The 13,049-nt window shown below is 32.3% G+C and overlaps 1 protein-coding gene across 26 annotated transcripts in view; it reads left to right on the forward strand.

Moving 5' to 3' along the window:
* The window catches only part of Golgin245 (Golgin-245), a 307,575-nt gene that overhangs the window by 207,136 nt on the left and 87,390 nt on the right, over nucleotides 1-13,049 (forward strand). For 22 of the 26 annotated variants that reach the window (XR_010851323.1, XM_067094416.1, XM_067094418.1 and 19 more), the window contains 3 exons: nucleotides 6,789-7,049; nucleotides 9,773-10,011; nucleotides 11,119-11,910. Coding sequence is in view for 23 of the 26 variants with exons in the window: in XM_067094416.1 (XP_066950517.1) it covers nucleotides 6,789-7,049; nucleotides 9,773-10,011; nucleotides 11,119-11,910 (1,292 nt within the window). In the remaining 3 variants the exon portion in view is untranslated. Of the gene's footprint in view, nucleotides 1-6,788; nucleotides 7,050-9,772; nucleotides 10,012-11,118; nucleotides 11,911-13,049 lie in introns of those variants that run through there. The other 4 variants (XR_010851325.1, XR_010851324.1, XM_067094429.1 and 1 more) reach the window with 2 other exon arrangements.

Raw genomic sequence — 13,049 nt, forward strand, 5'->3', positions numbered from 1 at the left:
TCGAAATCAGATGATGTTGAGTTCTGGTACAGTCGAGGACTGGGGTTCTAATCACGTCGTAAGGCATATCAGCAAAAAAAAAAAAAAATTATAGAACATGTGTCATGTAACACTAATCTGCGAATCCCATTACTGGGAAAATATTCTTCTAAAACATATAAAAGAACTTTCACATGGAATGGCAACCAAATAACAGTTATAATTCATATTATACTTAGTAGTACCTCTTTTATGTAGTAGTGTTACCTTTATCATTGTTACCATGAACTATTACCAATATTAGTACTGTCAACATGGAATGTAGGATTATTTGTATTGTAATGATTATTATTATCATCATTATTGGTATAACTATTGATTTAATTATTATTTTTAGTGTTGTAACAACACCAAAAATAATAATAATTAAATCAATAATTATACCAATAATGTGATGATGATAAAAATCATTACAATACAATAACGAATTTTAACGATAAGTAAGACTATAAGATACATTTTATCTTATCGATGTTGGAGAGGGTTGTTCGTACATTTATAAATCCCATTTTAGAACAGAAAACAAGCTCCTAACTATGACTTCACTCTGCACTTTAATTTACATGCTACTAAGTGTTGTGATGAAGATAGCTACTGAATATTATGATTTAATTTTATAGTTACACATTTGAGGACAGTCCAGGAACAGGATTCATAAGTGATGACGCATCACTACGACAAACTGCTTGGGATTTTTCATACCACTGTATTAAAGTTAAAATTACTGTTAAATCCTTGTTTTCATGAAGAAATAATTATATAAAGCAAGTTATTGAGTGTCATGATCGTGCAGTATACCCAATTTGTGATTGAAATATGTCTATAAATAGAAGAGTAGAGGAGTATCATTGGCTAACAGCTCTCCATGGCAACCAGCCAGCCAGTCAGGTTTTAGTTGCATTCTGTCTGAGAAAGAACGTTTTTTTCACGTGAAACTGACGATGAGAGAGAGAGAGAGAGAGAGAGAGAGAGAGAGAGAGAGAGAGAGAGAGAGAGAGAGATTGATTCATTTCTTTAATCTATTGAGGAATGTTAATCCATTTCTGTTTCCTGCTGGTCACACCCATTTATAGTCCACGTGACTGACAACAACAAAATTTATATGTTTCTTTTTTGTTCTAATACATGTACTATATATTTTTAAAACATAACACACACACACACACAGTATGTGCATATGTGCTAATACCCATTGGTTAAAGAGACTCATATTAGCCATATTAGCAGTATCTTTTCCTGAGAGAGAGAGAGAGAGAGAGAGAGAGAGAGAGAGAGAGAGAGAGAGATTATTTAGGACTCTAAGGCTTTGCAGATGTACAATTATTTTATTATCTTGGGATTTTCTAAGGTCAATACTTGGGATTTCGTAAGAAAAATAATTTGAGTAGCAGCACACACCCAAATGACTCAGGTCAGCTGTTGGCACGCCAAACCACCAACCTTACGAATTGACGCTCTACTCTCAACAAAATGTTTTCAGTATTTAGAGCTTTTCAGTTTTTAGAATTTCGGATAAAGGATTGTGTACCTGTATTGGGAGAATAATATTAGTACAGTATTTCAGTAGACTCATTGAAATTTACCATAAATACTACTGTATGTAAATAATGTTTACATATGACCACAACAAGCCACCAGGGCAGCACTACAGTTTGTTTACATCCACTCATGGCAAATGGTTGAAAGGCAAACTGCTTACGTATCATAAACAATTTTTCGTAAGTTTGTCATAACAGACATAACTTGGCTTGTTTCAAGTATTTTATTAATTAATTGTAATAATTAGGCTTGTTTTTCAATGTTTTATTATTAGCAATAATTTTTGTGCCTACCCAGTACAGTACAGCACCTAGCCTAGCCGGCAGCACTCGGTCTCCCATCGGTAATATGGCTGCATTGGACGTAGGGCAGTTTTTTTATACATTTAAAAATAAAAATGTGCATCTAATACAGTATTTTATGTAAATTATGTTATTTCTTATGGAAAAAATTTATTCGGATCACGACTGAATCGCATCTCGATGCTTCTTCTGAACGGATTAGCGTCAAGGTCCGGAGTTCTGTATATATATATATATATATATATATATATATATATATATATATATATATATATATATATATATATATATATATATATATATATATATATATATAGTGTGTATAAGAAATCACTGCAGATGTAAATAAGATAATGAATACAGTGATTTTAAAATTATTGGCTGGGCTCTAAATATCCATCAACTGTCTATCCTTGAATCACAGTTCATCAAACAGTTGGTTCCCCAGTTAAATGCCCAGATCACATAAAATCCTCTGTACCCCTCCCAAGCTTTAGTTGGAACTCGACAACCCTATGTATTGCTTATTCTTCAACTTCTTACGTAATCAGTATATTTTATACTTTGTAATCTCTTCTCTGTCTCATTTTAAGTATTGTGGTTTTGAACTGTACATATATATATATATATATATATATATATATATATATATATATATATATATATATATATATATATATATATATATTGTATAACAAGTCAATGGAAACATGTGATGGTCATATATGCATCAGTCAGGGGAAAGGTGAAAAGAAATGACTTGAATCGAGCACTTTCATGTATTTCTACACCTCATCAGGGTTCAGTTACGAGTGACAAGAAAACAAATACAGAGTCACAAGAAGACTTCGTGGCAAGACAAACAATGCTAAAAAGACGAACTACGCTAACAATTACCGAACAGTGGTAATGCTTAATACCCTACTTGTTTTAAAATACATTTGTTAAAATTTCATTAACTTCATACAAACCAAGGCTGATATTTAATAAATTTTCACAGTCTTTTTTAATTATACTGTACAGGATTCTATAAAATTTCTTTTTGTTAGATCTTTGCAAAACATAATTTCCTTTGATTCCGTCCAATTAATACCATGATTACTGTTATCTGAAAAGTTCGAAAACAAAAACCTTTTAGTGCTTCCTTTTTATACTTGTTTTAATAACATCCCTAGATAAGTCAAGCCACTGGGTATCAATGTTGTGTTTAAAACACTAGGAACTATTAGAAACTTGCTAATAAGAAATTCACGGGGAAATGGAACAAGATGTATTTATAAGATTCCATGGAAACATTGTAATAAAACTTATGTAGGACAAAGTGGGAAGATGCTGGCCAATTTCTGCTTATTGGTGCCGATAATCGGGTATTGGCGTTGATACATACCAAATAGAGGCGCCAATCTCCGGTTATCAGTGATTAGTTCCAAAGTTCGCTGATATTTGGTTTTCCAAAGTTCGCTGATATTTGGTTATCAGCGATTTTCACTTAATGTCACGCCTTCGAACAGAACCCCGCCAATAACGGGGGATTGCCTGCACATATATATATATATATATATATATATATATATATATATATATATATATATATATATATATATATATATATATATATATATATATATATATATATATATATATATATATATATATATAAAAAGATAAAATCACGAAGGAAATGGAAACACTGGAGTGCTGCGAGGCATTTTTGACACTAGTCCTTTACTTAGCAGACTGAAGGAATATAAAAGTATGTTTACAAAGAAAGCTCATATAAATGACAGAAGGGGATTATAAAGGAAACATATGTACCTGGAGTCCAACACAATTGAAGAATTAGTACAACTGCCAAAACAGGATTAAATACTTAAGAGGTTTTTACAAAGGATTAAGATCAACCGTTCAGTATTTAATCCTGTTTTGGCAGTTGTACTAATTCTTCAATTGTGTTGGATTCCAGGTACATATGTTTCCTTTATAATCCCCTTCTGTTATTTATATGAGCTTTCTTTGTAAACATACTTTTATATTCCTTCAGTCTGCTAAGTAAAGGACTAGTGTCGAAGGCCCCGCAGCACTCCAGTGTTTCCGCTTTCCTTCGTGGATTTTATCTTTATTTACATATTCATCACGTTCCATATTTTTCGTGATTCAGTTATACATATATATATATATATATATATATATATATATATATATATATATATATATATATATATATATATATATATATATATATATATATATATATATATATATATATATATATACACACACACACACACACACACACACAGGCAGTCCCCGGTTATCGGTGGGGGTTCCGTTCTGATGGTGTGATGATGACTGCCATTTTTCGGTGATTTCCGGGGCTTATTGGCGCCGAAAAGTGCCGAAAATTGCCGATTTTTGGTTATTGGTGCCTCTGTTAGGTATGTTTCGGCGCCAATACCCAATTATTGGCGCCGATAAGCGGGAATCGGCGATTTTTGGCGCTGAAAACTGTCGATTTTCGTCGCTAGACAAGCACTGTAAAACTGGATCACTGATACAGGCAGTCCCCGGTTAATGGCGGGCCCGGTTAACAGCGATCCGGTTTTATGGGGCTTGTCTAGCGACAAAAATTGGCAATTTGGGGCGAAAATCGCCAATTTCCGCTTATCGGCGCCGATATGTACCTAACAGAGGCGCCGATAACCGAAAATCGGCACTTTTCGGGTTGGTGGCGATTTTCAGTTATCATCACACCCTCAAAAATGGAACCCCGCCAATAACCGGGGACTGCCTGTAACCAAGCCCGACAACGACAACCTGTATACAGTATATATATATATATATATATATATATATATATATATATATATATATATATATATATATATATAAAGACAAAATCCACAAAGGAAAGAGAAACACTGGAGTGCTGCAAGGCCTTTCAACTGTCATCCTTTAGTTAGCAGACTGAAGAAATATAAAAGTAAGTTTACAAAGAAAGCTTATATAAATGACAAATGGGATTACAAAGGAAAAAATATGTACTTGGAATCCAACGCAATTGAAGAATTAGTAGAACTGCCAGAACAAGGTTAAATATTTAAGAGGTTTTATGAAGGATTAGGATCAACTGCTCAGAAGCAGGGACAGGACAATTAAAAGATTATACAAGGTGACAAAATAATTCTCTTTTTTTTAAACAATAACAATTTTTGCAAGATGAACATTTTTACAAATAAAGAGGAATGTTAATAAAAAATAACCCTAAACAAAACAACAACATAATATATAAAATTCCATGTTTGGACTGCTCCTCTTTTTATATTGGCCAATCTAGCAAAGATTTAGTTGTACTTATTAAGCAACATAAGTATTCAGTCAAAACTGGACAAACATCCAATGCCATATTCATTCATTTAAGTGAAAACGTTTCACAGGATAAATTGGACTGAAAGTTCAGTGATTGCCAGTTCAAAATATTTCTCTTCAAGAAATCTTTTGGAGCCCGCTATCATACAGCTTACTTCTAGCTGTAATTTTAACCTTACCCCTGGCATGTATTATTTGGATCCCTGTATTAGAACAATGTTCAAGAATGACCTAAAAGATAAAATCACTGACAATTACAAATTAGTTACCTTATATATATTTTCTATGTATTTGTATGTGTAATATAATTTTTTATTTGTAAAAATGTTCATCTTGCAAAAATTTTTATTGTTTACAAAAAAAGAGAATTATTTTGTTGTACCAACATTTTTTGGTGGTCAGTCACCTCCTTGTATAATCTTTTAATTGTCCTGTCCCTGCTTCTGAACAGTTGATCCTAATCCTTTGTTAAACCTCTTATTACCCTGTTTTGGCAGTTCTACTAATTATTCAATGGTGTTGGATTCCAGGTAAATATTTTTTCCTTTGTAATCCCCATCTGTCATTTATATGAGCTTTCTTTGTAAACTTACTTTTATATTTCTTCAGTCTGCTAAGTAAAGGACAACAGTCGAAATGCCCGCAGCACTCCAGTGTTTCTCTTTTCTTTGTGGATTTTTTCTTTATTTATAAATTCATCACGTTCCATATTTTCGTGATTCAGTTTTTACATACATACATACAATACATATATATATATATATATATATATATATATATATATATATATATATATATACTATATATATATATATATATATATATATATATATATATATATATATATATATATATATATATATATATATATATATATAATATATATATATATATATATATATATATATATATATATATATATATATATATATATATATATATATATATATTTGTTAATCATTTTTCAAACATTAATATGCCCCTATTCATCATTAAATAATAAGTACCATTTATATTGTTATTATTTTCCTTTGTTTTACATTTTTTTAATTTTTTGTCTCAATTGCTGTTGGTCACATGTTGCATAGGTTGTAAGTTATGGGAGGTGTTCATCCATATGAATGAAAATTTTTAGATATTATACTTTACTTTTTTATTCTGATACTATTGCAGGTTTCAGCGAGAATGTTATCTGTTTTTTCAAAAATGGAAATTGAACTTTGACTTTCCCTTAAAAACTGTCAGATGTAGAATGTCAGATACTGAAGTCATAATACACATAGTATAAATGTGCTTGTACACTTATTTGGAACAGAATGTAGTACAGTACTTTGTACACAATGATTTTATGGGCAATAGGGATAAGTATTTTTGTTTTGGGCATTGTCCACATAATACAGTATATGAGGTTCAGTTTCAGAATTGTTATGTTAGTTGTCAGTTTAATTTTTATGCAGTATGAAATTCCCATTACTATTAACTTTTTAAAGACATTCATTTTTGTTTGGCAAGGCATTAATTAATCTTAAAATGATTTTGCAGAGTGAAAAGATTTGCGATCTTGAAAAGGCTATGGAGGAAATTAGTGGTCAGCTTACGACGGCGGAGGGCCGTTGTGAAGAACTGGAGGAGAAACTTGAGGAAACCTCGGCCACCTCCGAGAATGTCACGAAGGAGATAAATACCATTGGTAATGAGAACCAGCAACTCTCAAATACTCTTGAAGACTGGGAAAAAGAGAAAGAGGATACTGCCAAACTGATTGCCATGTTAGAATTCAATATTGAACATAATAAGAACAAGGTAAGTGAGTATAGGAATTTACAGCCAATGAGTTTAGAAATTTCAAGATTTATCTGGAAAATTATCAATGCACTTATGATAAAGCCTTTAATATTGTGTGTGAAAGCTTGTGGATTGATTTCCGATGGCAGATGGGATTTAGGATTTTTCATGTGGTATTTTTATTTTTGTTACTTACAGCTGGTATTCATTGCTAGCAGAGTATCAGGCATGAATATTTATGAAATTTCTGGACATTATGAAATAAAATTTTTACAGATTTGAATTGTAAAAAAATTTGTGTAGTAGCAAATGTTTAAACAGGATAGTTACCTTAAGGTAGGTTTCCTCATGCAGTTATCACTCTTTACAGTACAAGCTTTTTTTTTTTATTTACAAAGTATATATTTGGCTCTTCTTAAAAGCAAAATATTTGACATGTTAAGTATTTCCATGATTTTTTTAGATCAGCAACAAACCAGATATAACTTTTGTTTTGTCCTCTTCTATCTCAACTGTTAAGGGGTCACCAGCTACTTTGGGGTAAAAAAAATCTAAATTTTAAAAAACAGCTAAAATTCTTCCAAAAGCATTCTAGAATCCATTACTGCACATGAAAAACACTGTAGATCAGTTTGTGGGCTGTTGGGGTCCCTGGGGGCACCGAGAGTGTAAGGAGCAGCTGACCTGCTATGTAGCGAAAACCGTCCCAATTTTCTCTGTTTACCTTGTAAAAATAAGTGATCATAGTATGGAATCAGTATTTTTGGCAACTCTGGTTGTTATGGTGACGATTGTAGGTATACAGGCAGCTACTCAGTAAATTAGAGTTCAGTTGCTCTCAGAAAGATGAAGGGAGAAGATATGGCTCCACGATTCACTCCATCCCAAGCCTTCTTGAGTCTCTTTAAACTTTACACTTGAATATTTCAAAAGTTCTTTTCTCACATTCAAATATTCGTAGAAAATCCAATATGTGCTCTATTTTATTGAAACTTTGGCATTCTGTTGATATTGCTTAGGCGATTGAATGGTCGCATACAGATATTTCATAATATAAAAAGAAAATGAATATAAATTCACTGTAACTGAGTATTTAATGACATCATTCAGGCTTGCATAATAACTTGGCCGTTTATGTAATTAGTACCGCGATACACCACCAGGGTGGCGCTGTGGTTTGTTTACATTTGCTCATGCCACAAGCTGCCAAGTGCCAAAGTAATTTAGGAAATTTTTCTTAATTTTATGATAACAGACAGTAATTCGGCTTATAAATACTATATTATTAATTTACTGTAATAATCAGGCTTGTTTTTCAATGTTATCAATATTAACAACAGTTTTCGTGTGTACCTGTTACAGTACATTCTGGTAGTGCCTATAGGCTACCTAGCCTTGCCTATGGCACTCGGTCTACCATCGGTAATATGGCCGCATTGGTCGTAGGCCAATTTTTTTGATACAGTATGCATTTAAAAATGTAAAAAGTGCTTCTGATACGGTAAGTTATTCAACTCTGAACTTATTTAATTGTAATTTTTGTAATGCTTTGTATAAAAAGGCAAGGTTGGGGTAATGACTGGTGGTCAGGAATGGATTAATCCATTTTCAGTTATTTCTTATGGGAGAAATTGATTCAGAATTTGACTAAATCGAATCTCAACGCTTCTGGAATGGATTAGCGTCGAGGACCGGCTCTACTGTATATATGTATATATATATATATATATATATATATATATATATATATATATATATATATATATATATATATATATATATATATACTGTATATATATACATATATATTTTCTGCTATTTTCATTTATATTTTTACTGTATTTTCTCATTTTTATTTTTACAACCAAAAAGATAAACACAGTTATGTAAGTAGGGTACATACAAATGCACAAACTCATTCACAGGTGTCGGAGAACTTGCTACAGTTTGTTTTGTTTCATATGTCACGCTTATGATTTTTTTAAATTTTTATTTGATCCTAGTCTCATTTATATTTTTACTGTATTTTCTAAATTTAAAACATTTTTACAACCCAAAAGATAAACGCAATCATGTGCTTAGGGTGTTACATATGCACAAACTTATTCCCAGGCATCGGAAAACTTGCTACAGCTTATTTTGGTTTGTGTTATTATGCTTAGAATTTTTTATTCATATTTTATGGTATTCTCATTTATATTTTTAATGAATTTTCTCATTCTTTTTTTATCTTTACAACCCAAAAGATAACACCATCATATGTGTAGGGTACGTACAAACACAAACTCATTCGCTGGCGTTAAAGTACTCCCTACATCTTGTTTTGCTTTGTGTTGTTACGCTTATGATTTTCTCATTTATATTTTATGCTATTCTCATTTACATTTTTACTCCATTTTCTCATTTTTTTTTACAACCCAGAAGATAACATAATCGTTGGCTTAGGGCATATACTGTACGTACGTATGCATTCAAGTAGTTCCAAAAAATAGTACTGATAGGTTGGTGTGATGACCTGGGAAATTTGAAATTGCACTAGCCGAAATTAGCACCAGATTAGTGATGGAACCAGATTAACGATTGCCAGATTAGTGATGGTCGACCCTTTAATAATAATAATAATAACCTTCCTTTAATGCGTAATGGCTCATTATATTGAAGAATTTTTCTGATAAAATTAGTTTTGTAATTGGTAGTGCACTTAGAATTGTGGAAATTCATAATTCAATTTGTGTTAACAGGTCCTGAACATGGAGATATCGAATAAGGACCTTCAAGAGAAAATTGAGCATTTAAAGAAAGAAAAGGAGGAACTACATGAGCAGTTGAGGGAAGGATCCTCTGGGTATGAAGAGCAGTTACTTAAAGAACAAGAGGAATTTAAAGAGAGATTATACAAGGAGAAAGAGGAACTTATAGAAAAGTATGAAGCCGAGAACAAGTTCTTACGGGACCAGGTGGAGGGACTCACAGATATAAAGTAAGTCTTGTCAAGTTAATTTGTTTTCATTATCTTAATCATCAGTTTTCTTTAAACAATAAGTGAGATTCTTTGTGAGCAGAGCAGAATTATAGGTAATTATATGTGCAGTTCCAAGGAAATATTGTTCTCATCAAGAAGCAGTAAATGCCTTGTTACATCAACTTCTATCATATTTAAGAGTAAATGCTCTCATTAGATCATTATTGTCTTGTATAGCATGCTTAGATAGGTGCTTTGGACCATATTGTGATAACATTGTCCCTTTCTAAATATGTTGTTGTTGTCTTCTTTAGACAAGAAAGTGTTGTCTGGACTTCTTGAATACTGCATGGGGATATTGTTGATGTTACCAGCAATTATATAATATTTTAGCAAATAATTACATTCAGCCTTCAACATAATGTTTCTCTTAATTAAACTGTGTTTATACAATGCAGTCAGATGGATTAGCTAATTATACTTACATTTAAGTACATTGTATAGTCATAGCAATTAGATTTTGGGAAGTGGCCATCTCTGAAGTCAGTAGAATCTTCTACTGACTAATTGCAAAATCCTCTAAAATTAAAGCAGCCAGGTTATTCCATTTTGCCATTATTTATGTAGTAATATTCTTTTTGGGAAATTCTTATTACTATTAGAATAATTTATCAAGTTGAGGTTGGAACTGCATGATACTCTTCACAGACTTTGCTGTTCTTGGTATATAAATGACCCTTTTTATGATGCGGTATAGAAGTATTGTATTTGACTCAAAGTCAAGGGACTAAGGTTTACACAAAGTAAGGACTAGGGTTTACACAAAGTAAATTAATGACAATAGACTAGGGATAAATAGGTTAACTGAAGTTCAGTGACTGTAAATACATTATTCTGAAAGGATGAAATGTGAATTACTATACTTACGTAAATAATGCCATTTAGCCTTTTATTGACAGCTTCATCAGCAATGTATGGAGTATGATCTTGTCTGAATGGAGAAATTTGGTATGGGATTGTGGAGTTCTTGGGAAGTAGCTTTCATCTGAATGCTTCCATTTCTTTCTTGATTCTTCTTTGGCAGACTGTAACATGGTAATACCCTTAAACTCTTACCTCCACCAGATTAGGCTTTGAGAAGCAGATAGGACAAATAGAGGAGAATAATGCAGAGATGCACAGTAAGATTGGTGGTGTTCAAGAAGAGAGAAATCTTGCCAGGAAGGAGGCTGCTCAAGTGAAAAAAGAGAAGGAGGATCTTCAGAAGAAGTTTGATGATCTTACCCAGATCAGGAGTGAATTAGAAGAACAAGTTGCTGAACTTAAAGGGACCATATCAAGCCTTGAGGAAAAATTAGATGTAGAGGAGAATGAAGTTCAGACATTAAAGGAAACAATTAACACACTCAATAATAACATTCTCAACCTACAGAAGCAGGTAGAGGGACTCAACGAAACGAACACTAAACTCGCCAGAGACCTTCAAATCGAGAGTAAAGCACGAATCGACTTACAAGAACAAATGACCAAAATGAAACAGATGTACAAACAGCTGGAGGAATCTCACAGTGCTGACAGTGCAGTTATAATTCAGTTGAAAAAGGAAAAAGATGATATGGGAAACCAGATTCAGGCACTTAAAGAAGCTAAACTAGCATCAGAAAAACTTTTCCAGGACCAGAAGTCACTGATATTGGCACTAGAAAATGACAATAAAACTCTTTCTGAGAAATTAAGTGATTCATCACAAAATTTTACAAATTATGCAGTAAAATCAATTTCAGACCAAATTTGTGAAAAACCACAAGTTATTGATAGCATTCATAATAAAGAAGCAGACAGAAGTCCTGTGTCACAGTCAACAGAAGAACTAACAAGACTGAAACTGACCATAAAAGATTTACAAGAAAAATTAAGGTGAGTCATTGTCCCTCAGTATCCTTGAACCTCTGAATGTGTGAAAGCAGGAATATTGGAGATAGTTCTGGCATTGAGCATTCTCCGTGCTTTCTTGTTTATTATGGCTTATCAAACCTGCACTACTCATCTAGGATGGAATACAGCTTTGGTGACCTTAGATATTCTCTTCAAAATGGATATAGATATAATGTCCCCATTGGTCACTTCCATCGTAGACAGAGACCATGAGAAAGGAAACATTGGAGCCATCATGTATTGTCCTACTAAATACTTTGCATCCTGACCATGTACTGTATAGCAATTTTTCAGTCGGTCAGTAATACTTGTTTTGGATTTAATTTCTGTTGAAGCACAGATATATAGCATTAAATACACTGCTACCTTAGTTATGGATTATGAATTTTGTTAGCTGTCAGTCATATATTGTATATTTCTAGTTGAACCTTATTTTACCATCATAATTTTTACCAGTTTTGTCTGCTAAAATTTTGCTGCTGCGCTCTCTTAATGTTTAATGCAGTATCATGTGCTTTTAAATATATCATTTGCACTAAAACATTCTTGCATGTTCATTACAAGTTTTATAGTTTATCAAGATATTTTAACCTTATCTTACTATCATACTAATGCATTTTACATTTCTTTGTTGTTACTCTACTTTGATATGTAAAACTTACTGTTCTGCAATTTACAGTTCATGAAATAATGAAGCATGTTTAGTTTTGTAATTTATAATACCTGAGGCATATTTTGAACATAACACACAACAATTTCTTTGCATGAACTTTGTTAGCAACTGTAGTGCTATACTGGTTAATCAACTGGGTACTTAGAGCTGTATAAATGCACTTTATGTTACATTATTAATGTATAGATGTAAAACTTTCATATATTCCCCAAACTGTAGTGTTAAAAAATCTCTGTGCCCAATAATCTCAACTTAACAGACTATAACTTGTGATGTCTTCCTCATAAAGAGCCTACTATTCATATCAAAATGCAATATTTACTGTCTGTCCTAATGCAAGTACACTAAAACCTCAATATAATGAACCCCAATATTGCAGTTGTTGTTTTTCAGCTCTGATCTTTGGGTATGTTTTCTCTATGCCATCTTTTTACTTTTGTATGAAGGA

This window comes from Macrobrachium rosenbergii, chromosome 50 (genome assembly GCF_040412425.1).
Source record: "Macrobrachium rosenbergii isolate ZJJX-2024 chromosome 50, ASM4041242v1, whole genome shotgun sequence".
Taxonomy (NCBI): domain Eukaryota; kingdom Metazoa; phylum Arthropoda; class Malacostraca; order Decapoda; family Palaemonidae; genus Macrobrachium; species Macrobrachium rosenbergii.